General features: G+C 45.9%; 1 protein-coding gene across 4 annotated transcripts in view; it reads right to left on the bottom strand.

The window, feature by feature from the left end:
* Positions 1–4,984: 4,984 nt before the first annotated feature.
* Positions 4,985–21,423, bottom strand: part of stxbp5a (syntaxin binding protein 5a (tomosyn)) — a 45,748-nt gene continuing 29,309 nt past the window's right edge. Inside the window, exons 7-28 of one of the 4 annotated variants that reach the window (XM_049756634.2) lie at positions 18,838–18,901; positions 18,478–18,561; positions 16,811–16,934; positions 15,546–15,624; positions 15,145–15,299; positions 14,480–14,552; positions 14,248–14,395; positions 13,883–13,950; positions 13,468–13,508; positions 13,116–13,336; positions 12,682–12,854; positions 12,486–12,611; positions 12,185–12,336; positions 11,294–11,356; positions 10,454–10,507; positions 9,229–9,279; positions 8,211–8,450; positions 7,764–8,133; positions 7,524–7,689; positions 7,339–7,450; positions 7,047–7,267; positions 4,985–6,956 (exon numbers count right to left, since the gene is read on the bottom strand). In XM_049756634.2, coding sequence (XP_049612591.1) covers positions 6,915–6,956; positions 7,047–7,267; positions 7,339–7,450; positions 7,524–7,689; positions 7,764–8,133; positions 8,211–8,450; positions 9,229–9,279; positions 10,454–10,507; positions 11,294–11,356; positions 12,185–12,336; positions 12,486–12,611; positions 12,682–12,854; positions 13,116–13,336; positions 13,468–13,508; positions 13,883–13,950; positions 14,248–14,395; positions 14,480–14,552; positions 15,145–15,299; positions 15,546–15,624; positions 16,811–16,934; positions 18,478–18,561; positions 18,838–18,901 — 2,827 coding nt within the window. In that variant the 3' untranslated portion in view covers positions 4,985–6,914. Of the gene's footprint in view, positions 6,957–7,046; positions 7,268–7,338; positions 7,451–7,523; positions 7,690–7,763; positions 8,134–8,210; positions 8,494–9,228; positions 9,280–10,453; positions 10,508–11,293; positions 11,357–12,184; positions 12,337–12,485; positions 12,612–12,681; positions 12,855–13,115; positions 13,337–13,467; positions 13,509–13,882; positions 13,951–14,247; positions 14,396–14,479; positions 14,553–15,144; positions 15,300–15,545; positions 15,625–16,810; positions 16,935–18,477; positions 18,562–18,837; positions 18,902–21,423 lie in introns of all 4 variants that reach the window. The other 3 variants (XM_049756633.2, XM_049756635.2, XM_049756636.2) reach the window with 3 other exon arrangements.

The following is a 21,423-nucleotide window of genomic DNA, read 5'->3' as shown; positions in this document are numbered from 1 at the left end:
ACAGGGACCGAACCGCCCTTATCAGTTGGCTCGGCACCCCGTACTCCCGAAGCACCCTCCACAGAAGCTCCCGAGGGACACGGTCGAACGCCTTCTCCAAGTCCACAAAACACATGTGGACTGGTTGGGCGAACTCCCATGCACCCTCGAGGATCCTGCCGAGGGTGTAGAGCTGGTCCACTGTTCCACGGCCAGGACGAAAGCCACACTGCTCCTCCTGAATCCGAGGTTCGACCTCCCGACGGACCCTCCTCTCCAGCACCCCTGAATAGACCTTACCAGGGAGGCTGAGGAGTGTGATTCCCCTGTAATTGGAACACACCCTCCGGTCTCCCTTCTTAAAGAGGGGAACCACCACCCCAGTCTGCCAATCCAGAGGCACTGTCCCCGATGTCCACGCAACGTTGTAGAGGCGTGTCAGCCATGACAGCCCCACAACATCCAGAGCCTTTAAGAACTCCGGGCGGATCTCATCCACCCCCGGGGCCTTGCCACCGAGGAGTTTTTTAACTACCTCAGTGACTTCGACCCCAGAGATTGGAGAATCCGCCTCAGAGTCTCCAGGCCCTGCTTCCTCAATGGAAGGCGTGTAGGTGGAATTGAGGAGGTCTTCGAAGTATTCTCCCCACCGACTCACGACGTCCCGAGTCGAGGTCAGCAGCACGCCATCCCCACTGTAAACAGTGTTGACGTTGCACTGCTTCCCCCTCCTGAGACGCCGGATGGTGGACCAGAATTTCCTCGAAGCTGTCCGAAAGTCATTCTCCATGGCCTCACCGAACTCCTCCCACGCCCGGGTTTTTGCCTCAGCAACCGCCGAAGCCGCGTTCCGCTTGGCCATCCGGTACCTGTCAGCTGCCTCCGGAGTCCCGCAGGCCAAAACGGCCCGATAGGACTCCTTCTTCAGCTTGACGGCATCCCTTACCGCCGGTGTCCAAAGTCAAAGTCAAAGTCAAAGTCAGCTTTATTGTCAATTTCTCCACATGCCAAAGACACACAAAGAAACCGAAATTTCGTTCCCCCCTATCCCACGGTGACAAGACATGGCTCACAACAGACAAACAAGTAACAAGTATAACAAAAGTGTGCTGAATAAATAATGAATAAATAACACAACAATAAATAAATAAATAAGAGGAGCAGAAAAAAAAAGGAGCAAGTGCGCGTACAGCAGACATTCCCGAAAATAGCGCAACAGTGCCGCACGCTACGCAGAAGGGGGTAGCGAGTTCAGGGCCCTAACAGCCTGGGGAAAGAAGCTGTTGGCAAGTCTGGTGGTGCGGGAGCGCAGGCTCCTGTACCTCTTCCCAGAGGGCAGAAGGTCAAACAAAGAGTGAGCCGGGTGACTCACATCTCTGGCAATGGGAGGTGTAAATGGAGGCGCGGAACATGGTCCCCGGGACGTGGGAGAAGCTCTTCCTGACAGGAGATTCTGCCAGACGTTCCCAGCAGACCCTCACAGAGCGTTTGGGTCTGCCAGGTCGGACCGGCATCTTCCCCCACCATCGGAGCCAACCCACCACCAGGTGGTGATCAGTTGACAGCTCCGCCCCTCTCTTCACCCGAGTGTCCAAAACATGCGGCCGCAAATCCGATGACACGACTACAAAGTCGATCATCGAACTGCGGCCTAGGGTGTCCTGGTGCCAAGTGCACACATGGACACCCTTATGTTTGAACATGGTGTTCATTATTGAAAATCCGTGTCGAGCACAGAAGTCCAACAATAGAACACCGCTCGGGTTCAGATCAGGGGGGCCGTTCCTCCCAATCACGCCCTTCCAGGTCTCACTGTCATTGCCCACGTGAGCATTGAAGTCACCCAGTAGAACGATAGAGTCCCCAGAAGGAGCGCTCTCCAGCACTTCCTCCAGGGACCCCAAGAAGGGTGGGTACTCTGAGCTGCTGTTTGGTGCATAGACACAAACAACAGTCAGGACCCGTCCCCCCACCCGAAGGCGGAGGGAGGCTACCCTCTCGTTCACCGGGGTGAACCCCAATGTGCAGGCGCCCAGCCGGGGGGCAATAAGTATACCCACACCTGCTCGACGCCTCTCACCGTGGGCAACTCCAGAGTGGAAGAGAGTCCAGCCCCTCTCGAGAGGGCTTGTACCGGAACCCAAACTGTGTGTGGAGGCTAGTCCGACTATATCTAGTCGGAATCTTTCTGCCTCGCACACCAGCTCGGGCTCCTTTCCAGCCAGAGAGGTGACATTCCATGTCCCAAGAGCCAGCTTCTGCAGCCGCGGATCAGACCGCCAAGGTCCCTGCCTTTGGCTGCCGCCCAGCTCACATTGCACCCGACCCCTTCGGCCCCTCCCACAGGTGGTGAGCCCATGGGAAGGGGGACCCACGTTTCCATTTCGGGCTATGCCCGGCCGGGCCGCATGGGCGAAGGCCCGGCCACCAGACGCTCGCCTTCGAGCCCCGCCTCCAGGCCTGGCTCCAGAGGGAGGCCCCGGTGACCCGCGTCCGAGCGAGGGAAAACAGGGAAGTCCATTTATGTTTTTCATCATAAGGGGCTTGGGTGAGCCGTGCTTTGTCTGACCCCTCACCTAGGACCCGTTTGCCATGGGTGACCCTACCAGGGGCATGAAGCCCCCGACAACATGGCTCCTAGGATCATAGGGGCACGCAAACCCCTCCACCACGATAAGGTGACGACTCGCGGAGGGGGTAACTTTCTTCCACATGGATTCGCAATTTAGACCATCGAACTCTCTAACCCAATCAATTGAATTCAAAAAATCTCTGAAAAGATTTAAGTCAGTTTTGGAAAAATTTTTTGTTACAGGTTTGGATTCGTTAAATGAGACGAAGGGACCAAAGAAGCCTTGAACAATGAAATGGTCGCTGAAACCTAAACGCTCAGCTTAGCCTTCGTGGGTGTAGAGGTTAGGCTCATTACAGAAGACCAAGTCTAACGTATTACCATTTTTGTGGGTTGGGCCAGTAACTTGCTGCATGAGGCCGTTGTCTTCAATGAAATTGATAAAATCGGACAAGGCAGTGTTGACAGAATACGGATTCTCCCATTGAATCTCAGGGTAGTTAAAGTCACCCAGCAAAGCGATGGGGCCTTCGAAACGGCATAAGTTATTTAGAGCTTGAATCAAGGCTGCAGTTGAATTAACACGATTCGGAGTGGGGGAACGATAACATACAATCATTCTTATAGGCTCCTTATTTCTAGCACCAGGCGTTACCAAATCAATACACAAAAGCTCGAAAAAATCATTAGCTAATGCATCAACTAGTCTGTACTTAAGTATTTTTGGGATCAAGCATAGGACACCACCTCCCGGGCCCCTCCTAACACTGTCATCACAGCGTTCTAAATTAAATTTTTTCAGGATTTCCGAGAAAAAAACCGTCACGTATAGATGATAGCCAAGTTTCACAGACACAGTAAATGGCATCGGGTCTTTAAAGCAAAAGTCAAGACAAAAATAAAGGTGATTAATATTATTATTGGAATAGTGGTACAGAAAATGCATGGATGGATAGAATATGAATAAAGTAGAATAACATTCACCCTTTGACTTCATCTCGGAAGGGCTGCCATTTTGTCTGCACTGCCACCTGCTGGTGAATGACATTGACGTTACAGTTCCCACGAACGCATCTTGAGTATGTCACGTGAACAATGGACTCAACCCATGTTGGTACAATATTTTATCATATTAATATGAATATACGGAATTGACCCGTGCTGGCGCATCAATATTTCTTCAGATTAAAATGAATATGAGGTAAAAATTTGTTTTTGAGTACCTTCCATCAGTGCCTATCAAGTACGTCCCTTACGACGTAGGCGGCAGGATCCCCCGCCACGCTTCCACGATGCTGGTCATTTGCGGTTGCCGGCGTCATGGCAACAGGATGGCTGACATGTCATGTACCAGCGGCGGATGGGGCCCGGCGTGGCCCTAACCTTTTCTCCCCTCCCCTGCCTGCACCAAACTGAGTGTATCTTGGCTTTATTCGACCCGGGCTCACAACAAACATGGCTTTCGTCAAAAAGTGAACGTGTCAACATGATTCAATTTGGCCTCTAGCATCCAGAACTGCCACGATAAAGGAGTGCATTCCCACTGATGAAGTGACCGGTACTAATTGGTACCAGGCCACACAGATCCCCCCCACCCCACCCCAATTATTTCCAATTAAATGACCCTCCTCATTTTACATCATTCAATCTTATTAATAAAGTCAATTATTTTGTGTTTGCTGCCATCTAGTGCGTGAAAATAAACTACAAGCCCGAGTACATTTTCCACTTTTATTCCCCCCCCCCCCCTCCCCACCCCCATTGCACAGTTACTCTTCTACGTCCTAAATTCTCGTGATTGGCAGCAGATCCAAAAGATCCATTAACATCCAAGTGAAAGTTGCATAAAACTGTACAAGAAAAAGTCGGCTACTATGAGAAAAATACTGCAACCCACTCACACAACTGTTGACTGCAGGACGTAACATGACTGCGGTTGTCGTCTTCCACTCTCGCTTTCGTGTTTTTGTATTTGGTGATGGGACTAATACTGCGTACTAAAAGAAACAGGTTGTGTGTCTGACATTTCACTTATTTTTCCTTGGAAGATTGACACAAAGTTAATGAAACGTAGCTATGTGACTACAACAGTCACTGGAAGAACTGAAGAATTGATCTTTTCATCATATACAGCGAACCTCCACATATTCATAGGCATTATTGGAATTTGCAGATTTGCGTGTTACTTTAGTGCTCCCTCGTGGAATATTGGCGTCATCGTTTTTGGTAGGTTGAATAGGGTTTTTGTCTGCCTGTTAAAGTCTATGAGCATTGTGTTGATGCTTTGTCAGTTTGAAGTACAAAATTACTTTTGGAGGGATACTAATTGTAAGCAAATTAATTTTTTTGGAACCAATCCCTCGTGAATTGCAGGGTTCCCTGTACATGTTGGATTTAAGTTGGTACGAAACACACCCAGCAGGACACAAAAACTGCAGAGCAAGACGTTTGCATTGTTCAACAATACGCAATAATGACGTAAGAGTACAATCCGAAAGTACAGACGGACAAAAGAGCAAACAGACGTGAAAACCATCAACCTTATTTGGAGTTTTAGTGAAGAGGAAAGTACAGCTTCATGGAATGAATGAGAAAATGAATCAGATACGATTCAGTCATAAGAAAAATGCGTTGCAAAGGACACAAACATAAAAATAGCGTCTGAATACCAAAAGGGCAGGGGGGAGAGAAATGTTGTGAATTAAAGCGTGATTGTAAAGTTACAAAGGAGTTTCAGTGGGAAAATATATATATTTTTTTGTCAATGCTATACTTTTCTCATATGACTATTCCAGTATGACTTTTTGAATGCAAATCTTTCTTCTCATTTATATTTCAACTTTAGCATAACTGTACAGCTTTTGTCCTCGTGATATTTCGACTTTATTCACGTAAAATGGCGACTTTCAGAAACTGGATTCTTTCAACATTCCAACTTTTATCCCCACAGAATTTTAATTAAAAAAAAATACTTTATGGTTATCGTATTATACAACTCCCTCAAAATTTTGACTTTTTTCCGACTTATCCTTCATAAGGCTTTACCAACTTTACACTTTTTTTATGCTCATAACATTCTGATTTTTCTCAAAACGACAAATCTATTCTTGTCACACTCTATATTTATATTAATAAAATAATATTAGTTCAACTAAAATATAAGATAAGAAAATACAATCAAGACATTATTAAAGTCAGCATTTCTTCTTTTTGAGATACTGCAAGTGAAAAAAAATTGGCTCGTATTAATGATAATTTAATCTTAACTCAAGTCTTTGGCATCAGAAACAATAAATGACCTTTTCGCGCAATATTTGCATTTGTATAACACACTAATACGTTCCAGATTGTCACACGTCATCGCTAAACCGTCCTGATAGTGAGATGGGAGGGACGGGTGAATATCAACGTTCCTGACACCAAACAAATTTACAAAAATAAAGGCTGTTGAATGTTTTTTTGACTGGAGTACACAGAATTAAAAAGAATGATCCTAGCAGCATTTTTACACTGGAGAGAAATGTGGCTAATCAATGGGGGATACTCAATGCATGATTTCTGATTGATTAGATACTACATTATGCTTTGTTTAATCTTGCCCTCCTTGTAGATTCCAGCCCTTTTCATAAGGAGAACCCAAACGTGAGACGAAAGCCACGCATGCACGCACAAAAATAACTAAGTCCTTAACAAAAATATCACTTACTTTCACAACCATAGAAAAATAAGAGCTTTTCCAGTAATATTGACAGAGCTGTGAAACCAAACAATCTGTCATAAATACAGAAGGAGTGATGAGAAGACAGAAAGGGATGAATTCATACAGGGGAAGGAGATAAGAGTCTGCAAGTGGGGGCAAGATGCCAAAAAAAAATCTCTCTGCATAGAGGCGTCACTGCGGTGTCCCTTCCTGTGTCCCTTCCTGTGTCCCTCTCCTTTTTTATTTCCGTAGTGGTCGTCCTGAAGTGAAGTACAGCGTTGCAACATTTAGATTTGTATGTATACATCATGACATATTTTGAGATTTTTTTTTTCTTTGTTTGTACATTTGAACAGTATTCCCAAGTGTTCCCTATTAGTCAAGTTTAAATACTGACATCAGTCAAAGGACGGTTTGGCAAAATGAGAATGAAATCATAAATAAGAGACGGACGAGAGCACACGGGCTCGCACGCACGCACGCACGCACGCACGCACACATAATGTACTTGCTCCCCCCCCCCCAACAACCAAGTGAGGTCCGACGAGTATGGGACATTGTGCTAAGGGAAGAAAATCCCAAGTGTCAGAGAGAGCCGAGAAAGGCTTGGGGTGGATGGCTGAACGGAAAAGAGCAGCGGGTCGCCGCCATGGCCAACGCCCATCAGAACTGGTACCATTTTTTGTCTTTGCACTTCAGCATCATCTGGACAGAAAAAGAGACAGGTAAGAATAAAACTTACTTAACAACTTACCTAACAACACTGTCCTCTAGTGGTTACAAACTATCTGTTACCTCATGGGCGTGCTTGGAAAAGGAGTCGGCGCTAGCCATCATGGCGGCCGTCCGCTCCTCCAGCTCGCCTAGCTTCTGCCCTCGCTCGTCCAGCGCTATCCGGGCGCGGGCCAGGTCGCCGACCACGCCGGAAGCCGTCCCCTTCATACCCTCGATGCCGCCGGGGCCGGGGATGTGCTGGGCCAGGCTCCGGGAAGCTCGTCCAGCGACTTCTTCGCCAACTGAGTTGCGAGAGGATTAGCATTAGCGCAAAAGTCTAATTTAAAACGATGTTAGCGCCGGTGCGACGTACATAGCTCTTCTCTATCTAGCGACTGCGCTCCGCCACCAAAGAGACCTTTGAAGAAGCCCCTGTTGGGGGCCTCGGGCGTCTCGACTGGTGTAAATAATTCACCAAGCATTTCCTGAAAATCAGATTGGTTGCAGTCAAAGCCTTGTCAATTATTACCTCACGTTTTGGTCATGGGCTACACTGACCTGTAGGTTCTCACAGGTGTCCTGGCTGTACGTGATCCTCTGGATTTCAGTGGGGGAGCAAAGGTACATGGCCTGACCCAAGTTTGTGAAGCAGAAGGTCCTGGCTATCCTCATGTCCGTTAGAGGCAGATAGTTTACATCCATGAGGGGTCTCAGTCCCGGCAGACTGGACGAAGGAACAAGAAGGAGGAATTGCTCAAAGTGCCTCTGGCGGCGCTTGCTGAAATGCGTTTGTCTCACCTGAGGGTCATGATATGGCCGTTAGCGCAGAAGCAGGCCAGACACACGCCTTGGCTCATCTGGACCACGTCTGCGCGTAAAACAAAGGAGGCCTCCGTGATACTGTGCTTGTAGATGCACGTCTGGCTGGGCAGCAACAGGACCTTGGCCTGCTTCTCTGAGCACATCACGGCGTAGTGGCTCTCGTTAAGATCCTGCGAGCCAGACGGCGAAAGCGACACAGGCCGACGCTTGCGGACCTTCTCCCGTTCTTCGCCGTCCGCCGAGACGTTGGGTTCGAACCAAGGCTCGTACGCGGGGGGCAAGATGGACCCGGTCGAGTCCAGGAAAGCCAACCGCAACATGCTTCCCTTCAGTCGGATCAACACGCCTGACCGATAGCGGGGGGGTTAAAAGTTGTCAAAATAAAAGCGGCGGCGGGGAAATAGCACCCAAGAGACAAGTCACCTGTGGGTGCGAGGAAAACAGGCTGCAGTTGCCTCTGCTCTCCAGGAGGTGGCAGCGTGAGGGGCAGAGTCAGCACGGCGCCCAGCGATGTGCCCAGGAACAGGCACGGCGATGGGGTGCCATCGCCCTTGCGGGCGTAGCTCTCGCAGAAATGGAAGGACAGGACAGCTTCTTTGGCCTCCTTGTCGATGCTGGTGACGCTAGAGGACCGCGAACGGCTGAAGGAATTGTCCCGGTGGTCTAGTGGGTTGGCACCCCGCGGCGGGCATACGGACAAGAGGACAGTGAGAGGAAAAAAAAAAAAAAAGAGGGAGGTAAAGAACCTGCACTGCAACATAGACACAACAGCAGATAAACGCAGGCGGTAAAACCTAGTTCTGTTTTTCGCAGTGAAGGTGTAAGGCAGGGGTGTCAAACAATTTTTTTTCGCGGGCCGCATTGTAGTCATAGCTTCTTTCGGAGGGCCATTATGACTTTCAACCCAAATAAATGTATGAGCACCTCATATCATATACAGGAAAAGCTAGCTACAAAACAAACTGACAAATAACTCGTTTTCAAATCAGACGGGTAAAAACTGGTCAAATATTAAAAAAATATATATTATTAAAAGTGAAGACAATTTGCAATTCTAATAATGACATACGAATTTGATGCACAATTTGTCTTCGCGGGCCACATAAAATGATGTGGGGGGGCCGTATCTGGCCCCCGGGCCTTGAGTTTGACACCAGTGGTGTAAGGACAACAATCTCCAAATTTTGGACAGACATAGAAATAGGAGTTCAAAACATTCCGTTGAAAATGTAGAAATATATGTCCCCATTTTAGATGCGATTAAAAGACAGCACAGATAGGAAGACAGTATAGAAAGCAGAAGAGCATTACAGAGGGGGCGGAGCTTAGATCTCCGCGGCAGCGGACCGCGCCCACCACGGCCAAACGTGGCCTCAATTTGGAGGCCGGACTACATTGCACGTCATACAAGTTTCTTTGGAGACACAGAGTCAAGGCTTACCCAAGTCTGGCTTTAGCTCAGTAGGCAAGCTTAATTTCCGTGACATCTTTGCTGGAAAAAAGAGAACATCCCTCTTTACAAAACACACGTCCAAGCTCACACACGATGCCATGCAAAGCTCCGGCAGTGCGACCTCCGAGAGCAGAGGCATGCTGTGACCAGAAGGGAACAAAACCAAACCAAAAAACAATAATAAGAGGGACGACAGTCCTGGCCCATACGAATGAAGACGTCGCAAGCGCGCCCCGTCACGTCAAGGCAGTCATGCATGCACCCAACAGCGTGCAGAACAACACATGGAAACACACGGTGGGTAAGACCGGCCATGAACGCCGCTTCACAACATCCTTTATGTAGATGTGCAGCATCCATAAGGTGGATTTGATGAAAGTTCTTAAGTGTCTCATTACTGCTTCTGTCTTGTTGCCCAGAGAAAATCAAGTGATCTGATGATGATGCAATAAAGAGCAAGAAGAAGAGGCAGAGAAGGTCCCCAGCTAAGCTGCAGTCATAGTCACTGTTCCCAAAGGAGTCGAAACGCAAATGGGCTGTCATCAAAAATACACAATGAAATACATTGCCGTGGCTCCACTAGGTGGTGCTATAGTATGACGCGTTGGATGAAAACAGGACGCTAAAACCACGAGTGTCGAGGACGTGAGGTGGAGGGCTACACACGTTACAGACGCAGGCACGGGAACATATGTTTGGTGCTCGTGCTACATACATGTAGCATGCAATGCTAATGTCTAGCTGCCACCTAGCTGGAAGATTAACCTCTGCTTCTGTGCGATGAAGTGTCCTTTGTATTAAGAAACAAGCTTTTTTTGTTCTTGTGGATAAGACTTGAGTATTTGGATGGGAATATATATATATATATATATATATATATATATATATATATATATATATATATATATATACACACACACACACACACACACACACACACACATACATATATTTATATATATATATATATATATATATATATATATATATATATATTTTTTTTTTTTTTTACAGAAAGAGACAACAAACACCAAGGGAACAGAGGCTATCCCAAACTTGAGTTAGCGCTTGTTCAAGCTAATCAATTCCCACTATGGTGACATGGAGGACAGAGACAAGAGGGGGGTCAGTAGGTGCGGTGCGGGGGGGACAAATGTGGACCACCGTTGTCCTGCCTACATACCCGCTTAGGAAAGTCTTTGGCCAATCTTACCTCCTTTACCACCTCCATTGTAGAACTGCTGGAGATTGCTGTTTGACATCAACACTTTGGGGAGTGTCAATGAGGGAGAAGTCAAGGAAGGTCAAAGTTACGGTACACCACTCACAAAAAATAATTTTACTGCCATAATATTGTTTGTAATTCCTTTAAAATTACCATTTGGTTTTCAGACTATTTTCCATTTTACTCTCATAATCATGACATCATTCTTAAAGTAATACAGCTGTATGTCCTGAAGTCATCATTATTATTAAAATAAAAGTTGTTATTCATAATTTAACTTTGTCAAGTATTTAGTTCATTTAAAAAGTGAAAAGGACCTTGAAATGAAAAAACAAATCCTTGACAAAAGCATCCTGTTTTCCCCAAGTCCACAATCACGCATGTGTGACTTTAACGCTCTGAATAGCTTAATAGGTCTCTGCGGCAGAATGCGTTGTCACCATGCTCCGTTTATAATTATTTCATCATTTTGCATCACCTCAACTGGATCTTCGCGGTTCCAGTCCATCGCGCGCTTTTGCAGGCTAGCAAAAGCCATGAAAGCCATTTATTCCTATCTATTGAGCTCTGCATAATAGGGCATGGGGAAAAAATAAACACGTAAATGGAATCGGTCTCAAAAAGCCTGAAAGTCGAGCGTTAAATTTGTGTGATAGAATAACAATTTTGAGTGGGGTGGGGGTGGGTAGGTATGAAAGTTCCAGTTTTGTGAACCACGGTTTCAATAAAAAGATTATTTGAAATACAAGCCTCCATTTTTGGAAAACTTTCATTGCACGCTTGCATGAGCAAACCATGGGAATTAAAAAAAACTAAAGGACGTGGTACCTGAAGTGGGAGATTTGCAGCGGTCCTCTGATGTGGCCGAACCCTCGTTGATGTCACACAGTCCTGAAAGGGAGAGCGCAAGCATAAAAATAAATATTGCTACTGCAGCTTAGTTTAGCCACAGTAGCTGTGAAAGTGTTCTTTGGTTGATATACTGCCCCCTGGTGGCCAACTCCAAAAAGAGTCGTGCTAATTTTCGTTTTCTATGTTGATGCGACAAGATGATGGCAAACTACTACTTTTGTCTAAATAAAGCTCCACAACTCAATTACACATTAAGTTGCAATACTGAGATGGAAAAAATTGTCAAGTTATTTTTGAAAATCATTCAGTCCTGGTTTGTACTCGAGGAAGCAGTCGTATTTCTTTCATGTGTCTTTATCCATGTGTGTTGGTGATCCAGTGAGGCAGAAAGCCAAGCAGGCAGCCGCGCATTGGCGCAGGCAAGCACAGCTGGACGTCTGATTATTGCTCCCCAAGCTGCGACAGGTGCCAGCCCACCGATCGCTGATGCCAGATGCTCCGCACATGCATATGTGTGGGTGTGTGCGTGGGCTTTCCGGAAGGGTCGACATACGCACACATTAACACTTCAGTCATCAAACTTAAAGTACACTCTGACGATCCACCACTGAGTGGCAGTGTGCCCATGCTGATCCTGCACACCTGTTCCTTTCTGCATCAAACAAGTTGTTTTGGTGTGTGATGGTGACTCATGACGTCATGAATCTCCATAACCACATCATTTCACAGGTCAAGGCGCATTTGCTGTTGTTTCTGTTGTAAACTGCAGCTGAATAATCCGCCATGAAAATGAATGGATTTGAATACAAAAATTGTATTCGATCTTTCCCCAAAATCCACTAAATATGTTTTATAAACCCCACTTACCTCCAGAGGGCTGTCGAGACTTTCTGGGTGAGCGCGGTTGTCTCTGGTACGGGTCGTTGGACCCGTACAGCTCCAGCATTCCCAGGTTCAACACCACCGTCTTCTGGATATAGTCCACGACCGCGACACCGTTAATGTTGCCAAACACCACGCTGAGGAAGGAAGGAAAGAAGGAAGGGTCGCACATTAACAAACAAACCAAAAATATTTAGCGGTACAGCTTAAGTGACTTTAAAAATAAACATTGAGCCACATGCTGCTTCACCGAGACGTCACTGTTGCCCGCGATGCGTTCACTTACAGGCCGTAGGAGGAATTGAGCGCCAGGCTGGTAATCTGCTGAGGAGGTTCCCCGCTCACCCACACCAACTGGACTACCAAATCCACCTGGTAACCGGCAGACTGCTTTAGTGGTGTACTCCGCACCCTGTAAAAAAGTCAGAATAACATTTCAGGCGCGTGGAAGTGACGTCAGAGGGGCCCGCCCGATGGCTTACTTGAGCCAGGGCGTGTTGCCGCCATCGGAGTTGTTGCTGCTGGTGGAGGGATGCGAAGGTGGCCCGCATGTCTGCGGGGAAGCGCCTGGGGTGGGGTGCGCCGACGTGTGCTCACCCCCGCCCTCGGGGGACTCCACATCGTTCGGTTCGTACTGCATTCGCACCTCGAGTAGCTGAAACGGTATTAGAATGAAAAATGTTAGCGACGGCTCGCCAGTGAAAACCAAAGCGAGCCAGCGTGAGCTTAAACAGAACTTGGCTTTAAATGTCTCGGCAGTGAGTACGTCGCCATTGAGGCCGATTATAATGATTATCTTGAATTGCCACCTCACAGATCCGTCTGTTGGCATGGTAACCATACTGTCATCCACAAGGGGTAGCTTCCAACATGCATGTGCATTTGACATTTTGTACTGTTTACATTGCACGTATACCTGAACGACCTCCGTGGTGACCTCCAGTTTGCTGAAGCGGTAGACGATGATGTTGGCTGACACGCCAGCCACGCACAGCATGCGGCTCTCGGCGCACCACGACATCAGCTGGATGGCGAAAGGGTCTTCGTCGGATGCATCGGCGCCGCCCTTGTCCTCTTTGGAGCGGCTCCGGTCAAACACTTTGGCCGTTTTCAGCTTGTAGAGCACCTGGAGCATTACTGAGGCAAACACAACATCACAAAATACAAATACTGTACTTAGGTACATTTCAGACCTAAAAAAAAAAAAAAAACTGTAATTGTGTTCTTGACTGTTGACTTTAATGAAAAAAAATAAAAACAGAGCTCACTTGCAGAGGCATCCCAAAACTTCACTGTTCCATCGGCATGCCTGAAATAGTGAGAAAATGAAAAAAAGAAGACAGTAAAAAATAAAATGAAATAAGAAATTCATCATATATTAATTCACAATATATTCTATATTGTTGTATATTACATTTTTGCATCACTTCAGAAGGAAAGACAGAAACGGAATAAATTATCATTTGCAAACCTTCTGTGAGCTAAAAAAGTGGATCACGTAGACAAGACAATTGCATTCCTTGTACTGCTTTTCTTGTTTTTGGACTCAGTGGTCTTTGTTTCCCTCGCCAATTTGTCTGAGTGCACCGGCGAACATCCGAACATTCTGATAGCGGCGGCACACAAGACGGAAGTGGACAAAAACGAACATGAGCGCGTGCTTTTAATACGAGGTTCTCTTACCCAGTGATGATGATCTCTGGGTAGCTTTGTGTGCCTTGACCCCAGTTTCCTCCACTGATGGGCCACTCCTGGAACACAGCAAGCAAAACATTACATGCCAAACACCGTCGGGCGGTGGAAGTGAAATAAAAAATCAACCGTGATTATATCGTTGTGTTCCGCCTCATTAATGGACAAATAGGTGCGCGTTCAGCATTTTATTGTGTTTGGCACTTAACGGCGTATTTGTTTGCCCTGCACAATAAAAGCTGTCTTTGTTTGCATCTGACTCATTCTATTTAGGAATGACAAAATACCAAAAAGGGAGATCTTTTGCCAATTAAAAGACATAACAGTTGAGTAGACTTGGTGTTTTAGAAAAGTACCTTTTTGCTGTAGCCCTGACGCTTCTGTCGTGAGCCAACCGAGTAAAGTGCTGGTATGAGGTCCGCGGGGCAGTCGGCAAAGTACTCACAGCAGGTTACCGGGGACTCGTGGATGGTCAGGGGGTAGGGGTTCTCGAAGATGGGGTAACTGATTGAGACCGGCGACAGCCAGTCAAGCCCCCGTCACATAAGCTCGGCGGGCTGATGGAGATTTACGCTGGGGCGCACTCACCCGTTTTGTGCAAGGTCAATCACTACTAAGTCCTTCTCCAGAAGGACCACCACAGCGTAAGGTTCCTGAAAGTCTGCAAGGTCCCAAATTGCACAATTTGAAGAAAGAAAAAAAAAAGCACTTTAGGCAATGGCTATTTGAATACAAACGGTGGATCAACACGTGTAGACCGAATATAATAATACTCGGCTGTGGCCGGTTGTCTCTTCTGGTATGTTTACGTCTTCATCACACTTGAACGCATCACTCATCGCCGTATCATTGCGGCAGCCAGACACACAGATGCGCACAATGTAATAATCCTCAGCGATGTCTATTACCAGATGAGATCAGCTGGCTGCCAGTGACATAATGAAGTCACCGCTGTTACATAATGCGCCAGCTAATCCGTCCCGCAGCTGCCCGTGTGCCAAACCAAGGCTCTTACGCGACGGATTACGCTACATTCGCATCCGCTTGTTTCAGCTCGTCAAAACGTGGAAAATATGATAATTCTATTTGGATGCAGAGGCGACTGTGTGAAAAAAAGAAAATGACACGAGAAAACAATTTCCATAGCTACCCTTGGGAAATTCCACATTTATTACAACGCAGCGCGCATGTAATTAAAGAACAGATGCGGAAACTGTTGTCAAAGCGGCGGTGGGGGGGGCGAACAGGCTCACCGTTGGGGTACGGCGTCTCGCACAGTGTGAGGAAGTCTACGATGGGGTAGTCCATTTCCAGGACGGCCGTGCTCTTGCCGTGCATGACCGTCAGGCACGGCCGCCGGCCCGCCGTATCGTACGACAGACCGCCGGACAGGATAATGAAAGGTTCCCTGGGGAAAACAAGAAAAAGAAACAAAAACTGTAATTACCTCAGTTCTAACGCAAGTTCAAATTGAACCCTGTTGCTAACCAAAACATCAGCATGGGAGTCAGTCTTGGCTAAATTTAATGGTACTTTTACTGTATTTTACTTTGTTTTTGTTAGTGTGGTCGTCATTCTAATTAGTAACCATTCGACAATAAAAAAAAAAATTATAAAAATGGAGAATTATTTCAACCCAAAATTCGGTACTGACCCAATTCTGGTGGTTTTGTACTCCACTTTGAGAATGGGTTTACAAGGCTCTGGCTTCTTTCCGTCCTTGGGCTGTTTTCCTGCAATCAAACACAAAACACAAAATTTTGAACCCCTGCTTTTTTATTGGGGAAAAAACATGGTTGAAGAAACATTAATTACTAATGTGATTAAAATAATAATAACAATAATAATAAAGAGGCATGTTTCCTTACTAGTTCTACAGTGAGGGACAATTAAAGAATGCATAAGCCCGGCTTAAACCGTCAAAGGAATTTGCATAATTGCATTTGCGATACCAAAGTAATTATGCAAGCAGCGTCAGTTGAGAAACAAAAAACAAAAAAATCACAGGACTACAATCCTTTCCGCAACACACCGAGCATCGGCTTCTCGCAGGACCTTGAACGTGTCAAAAGTCCTCTGAGGGCTGAAAAGCAGGTGCAGCGTGGGATGTGGCAGGATAAAAACAAATGTAGCAGCAACACTAATGTATGCAAGTGAAGATAAAAAAAAAAAAGCACAATTCAAGTGACAATAATCCTTTCAGTCGTTGGAGGGATGACAAATATTAGCTCAGATGAATTACAGACAAAAGTATTGGAACACGATTCAATAATGAATCAATCGAGGGTGAGAAGAAAAGAGTCAGACGAAGAATCAAAAGAGTCCGAAGAAGAATCAAAAGAGTTGGAAGAAAAAGAGTCAAAAGAGTCAGAAGAAGAGTTAAGAGTCAGAAGAAGAGAAAACAAAAGTAGAGTCAGCAGAAGAGTCAAAAGAAGAGTCAGAATTACCATATTGGCCCGAATATAAGACGACCCTGATTATAAGACGACCCCCTCTTTTTCAAGACTCAAGTTTGAAAAAAGACTTTTTGAACACCAAATTCAATTTTTATACAGAAAATAATTACAGTACATCTGAAACAAATGATTATAACAATATATTCGAGAGAAAAAGCATGTTATTTTGGCTCATTCAAATCATGCATTTTCTTCTCTTTTCTTTCTTACCGCTATTTTTTATTTTTCTTCTTCGTGCTACCGCTATTTTTATTTTTCCTTTTTCGTGACAGGGGTTCGCTTTAGCCATGGGAGTTAAGCTGAGATATCTGGCACCATCTAGCGTTGTGAATGGGTATAATGTCTAGACCCCGAATGTAAGACGGCCCCCACTTTTTCAGTCTTATTTCAATGCAAAAAACACTGTCTTATATTCGGGCCAATACGGTAGTTTGGTGACTCTTTTGAGGCTGCTGGTGCTTACCATGTGGGGTGATTGTCTGTATCGGCTTGCCCTGGCCTCTCACATTCCATATGGTCAGAGTCCCGTCTGAATGACTGCACACGAACTGCTTGCCCTCGTGATGCCAAGCAACTGAGTGGATCGCCTAGGAAACAACAGACAGGGGTTGGAGGGTTCAGTTGGACATGATGACACAAGGTTGTCTTTCGAGTGTATTATTTGTAAGGACAAGGAGAGGAATTGGAATTAACCAAAGTTTGTTTTATTTTGAGTTCCACCATGTAGTAATTAACTGCTATTTCTATTTGCAGGGCAGTTAGTTAAAATGCTAATTAAAACATGCTCCTGACAGTTCATAAAAGGTTTTATGACGGTGACATTTAAGAGGTCGGGATTGAATAAATGAATGAATCCGCTTTGCATTATTTCCTCCAGGAACACGCCTTTTTTGGAATCAGATCGACTCAGAAGTCAACTAGCATGGCGGCTTTGCATTCTGAACGCATCAACTCTTTACAAGCAATCATTGCAAACACAATCACAAAGGTCAGTGAAGGGCAAACCTTCTCCTTTTTTTTTTGTCTTTCTCTATGGGAACAAAAAGGTTCTCCAAACACTATCGGAGAATCCCCTTCGCACTGTCCCTCCCCCCGAGCTCAAGATCACTTCTCTCTCGCTCTCTGCTTGGACGGAATGTCAGGAGGTTATCCCCCTCCCCCACCCCCCCACGCCGCCACACCTCAATGGAATGCGCTATCTATTTCCAAACTTTTCCATTTGTTCCCTACGCAAGGATGGCAAGGACAATGACGGTGTATCGCCGCGACGCATCGTTGCAGCTCTGATTGCTCAATGACCTTTGCGTCTGTTGTTATTGTGGACGAGGCGGCAGATTAACGAGGACGGCTCAAGCCACGCGCAATTACCGACAACATACAATCCAAGCTTTCGAGAGACTCGTTTGTGCTTCCCCCCCCCAACAAATATATATGTTGGTGATCCAGACACATTTTAAGTATTCGTAGCTGATGGCTCTTCTGAGACGTCTGCAGCTGTTATTAGCCGACGGATGATGATTCTTTATGTCAATGATGATGCTGATCGTTCCCTCCTTGTAGAAATCTAATTAAATAATTTTAATTTCTCACCTTTCCTATCTGGGGCCATTTTACTTTTTTTTATAAAGTCCTCTGAGGGTGATTTGGTACTAATGAAAAAATACGATGCAACGATTAAATTAAATTAATGATTATATATTGTGAGCATTTGTGGGTTTTGTGTTTTCTGGGATTTATTTTTAGAACAGCTCCTTAGGTTTTTTTTTTTTTTTTAGGGCCTCTTGGAATTGCATTATGGATCATTATTTGGTTGATTTTTTTGGGGGGGGGCAATTTTTTCTCAGTTTCAAAGTTAAAACAAAATGCTCCAAAATTGCTCTGAATTTATTATGAATATTAAGAATATTTATTTATTTAATAGAGCTTCCACTCTTCAGAGATCAAACGAAAGGCTTATTTTTGTCCAATCATCACTTTCGCAGTTATTGAAGCGCTTATTTATTTTCCAAAAGCGAGCTGCTGTCGGAGTCTGCCGTGGCTCCGTTTATTTGTTCATGAATATGTAATTTCAATTCCAGCCGGCATTAAAAGATACCGGAAGGAAGGCGTCAAATAAAAGCCTTTGCCTACCTCATCATAAGTGTAGCGATAGTCGGCCTTCTTTGATTTGAGATCCCACAGGACCACGATCCCGGACTCGAATCCAATTATCAGCTGAGAGAGGAAACAGCGGTCCAGGAGACGGGTCGAGATGACAGTGAAGAAATTAAAAGATGCGGGGACACAAACAAACAAAAAAAAAGCTTGAAGCATTTGACATTCATGTGCCACCTAATAGAGGATAGAGTTTGTTATTTTAAGCATTGACTCGACTGTACAGTTAAATGTATGGCAAAATCTTTTTCCATTATTTCTCAAGGGGGCGAGGAATCATATTAATGTCTTATCAGCAGCGTTTCAATCTCTGGGGTGCTCAGTGGTATTTAATACCTTGCTCTCATCCATGGGGTTGTCACTGATGTGAACGACTGGTCCAGGGTGAGCCTTGGAGGACCTAAGGGGAGACACAAGCGGGAAAGAAGGAAGTGAGCGACAAACGTAATTAACTTGGGTCCCTTAACGCTCGAGGGGGTCGAGGTCGACGCAGGAGTGTCTGCGAATCGGCAAAGGAAATGAGCTTTAAAGACATCCACGCTTGTGAAGATGTTACCGTTGGAATATTAAAGCACCTTTTTTACCCAAAAGTTATTTTTCTTTGTCTTTTCTAACCAGTGACAGTTCTAGCTCTATTTTTTGTTACTTTTTGGACATTCTCATCACAAGTATCAGCTTTCAGAACGAGAGCAAGCATCATTCAGCCGCATCTATATTTAGGCCGACGCTTCCGGATGACTGGAGGCTTATTATTACTGAAGCTGTACTGCTGCAGCTTTTTTTTTTAATGCTTCTTCTTGTCTCACTTCACCGCCTTCACACATGTGCTGCGGACACACACGCACACACACACACGCACACACGCACTCACACAGCAATTAAGGCACATCTTAACACCCACTTTGTGAAACATACACCCATAACAATCAATTAGCCTCTCGTTAGATTACAGATATAACTTGTCTGCCTGTGCCATATGGTTTATTTTCTCTCGTTTAAAGACTTTCAACCCAACTGTGTTAACCTCATGGGACTTTACAAATGAAAGAAGTTTACAGACCAAATGGCTTTGACCTGCGGGGTTCCCCAGGGGTCAATCCCGGAACCCTTTGGTTTCCATTTGGCAAGTAAATATGTAAAGTATAGGACTGTAAATTTACTCAAAAATATCGCAGCCTTTTAGAAAATGTGAGTTTTATGTAAAACGGTATTACATCAAACACGTCCTCATCCAAGGTGACGCGAGGCCACACACTGCACATGTCGCGAGCATGCCACAAACAAGCTGCTTTCGTGAGGGCTTTTGATGTCACCAGCAACACCAGATGTTTGCCACGTGTTTTTTTTTTCTTCCTAAAACTGAATACAATTGGATTTTTTAAACATACCATTGCCACAACTGGAGTTAACATGATATTAGAAACAACACAAAATGCTCATTTGTGGCCACAAAATCCATCCATCCATCCGTCCGTCCGTCCGTCTGTCCGTCCGTCCGTCCGTCCGACCATCTTCTTCCGCTTATCCGAGGTCGGGTCGCAGGGGCAGCAGCTTGAGGAGGGACTCCCCGACTTTCCTCTCCCCGGCCACTTCATCCAGCTCATCCCAGGGGATCCCAAGGCGTTCCAAGGCCAGCTGAGAGAAATAGTCTCTCCAGCGCGTCCTGGCCGCTTGTATCCTGGATCTCGTTCTTTCGGTCACGACCAATAGCTCGTGACCATAGGTGAAGGTAGGATCATAGATCGACCGGCAAATTGAGAGCTTTGCCTTTTGGCTCAGCTCTCTCTTTACCACGACGGACCGGTACAGAGTCCGCATTACTGCCGACGCTGCACCGATCCGCCTGTCGATCTCGCGCTCCATCCTGCCCTCACTCGTGAACAAGACCCCAAGATACTTGAACTCCTCCACTTGGGGCAGGATCTCATCCTCGATCCAGAGTGGGCATTCCACCCTTTTCCGACCGAGGACCATGGACTCGGATTTGGAGGTGCTGACCCTCATCCCGACCGCTTCACACTCGGCTGCGAACCGCTCCAGTGAGAGCTGGAGATCACGGCTTGAAGAAGCCAACAGCATCGCGTCGTCTGCAAAAAGCAGAGACGTGATGCTGAGGTCCCCAAACCTCAACGCCTCGGCTGTGCCTAGAAATTCTGTCCATAAAAATTATGAACAGAATCGGTGACAAAGGGCAGCCTTGGCGGAGTCCAACCCTCACTGGGAATCCGACTTACTGCCGGAAATGCGGACCAAACTCTAGCATCGGTGATACAGGGACCGAACCGCCCTTATCAAGATTCAAGATTCAAGATTCAAGAGTTTTTTATTCGCCATGTTTGAGCGTGCCAAACAAGGAATTTGACTTCGGTAAATCATAGCCTCTGTTCAACATTTAGGTGACTAACAACAACACTCAGGACATGTGAAGAACGAAAGATATTCATAGATATTATAACACCCCCTGATCTTAAACTGATCTTAAACTCCCAAGAGGGCAAGGAAAAACTCAAAACTCCAGCTAGGGGAAATGAGAAACCTTAAGAGACCACAGATGGGAGGGTCCCTCTTCTAGGATGACCAGGCTGCAATGGATGCAGAGAGGACACATAGTACAAACAGTGTAGACAAAAAAGGTGTGGAAAGCGGGATGTTATTGCACAGTAATGACTCTGAGACTCTAAGAGTGGTGTGAGTTCATCAGAGCGACAGCCTGGGGGAAGAAGCTGTCTCTGTGTCTGCTGGTTTTAGTGTACAGAAACATTTTAGGTACCACTGGGATTTGAACTCGGGTCGCTGTGGTGAGAGCCCAGAGCACTAACCACTACCCTACGGAAACTTATCAGTTGGCTCGGCACCCCTTACTCCCAAAGCACCCTCCACAGAACCTCCCGAGGGACACAGTCAAACGCCTTCTCCAAGTCC

This window comes from Syngnathus scovelli, chromosome 20 (genome assembly GCF_024217435.2).
Source record: "Syngnathus scovelli strain Florida chromosome 20, RoL_Ssco_1.2, whole genome shotgun sequence".
NCBI classification, from domain to species: Eukaryota; Metazoa; Chordata; class Actinopteri; order Syngnathiformes; family Syngnathidae; genus Syngnathus; species Syngnathus scovelli.
Note: the sequence above shows the minus strand (reverse complement) of the source record. Positions and strands in the feature narration are given on the sequence as shown.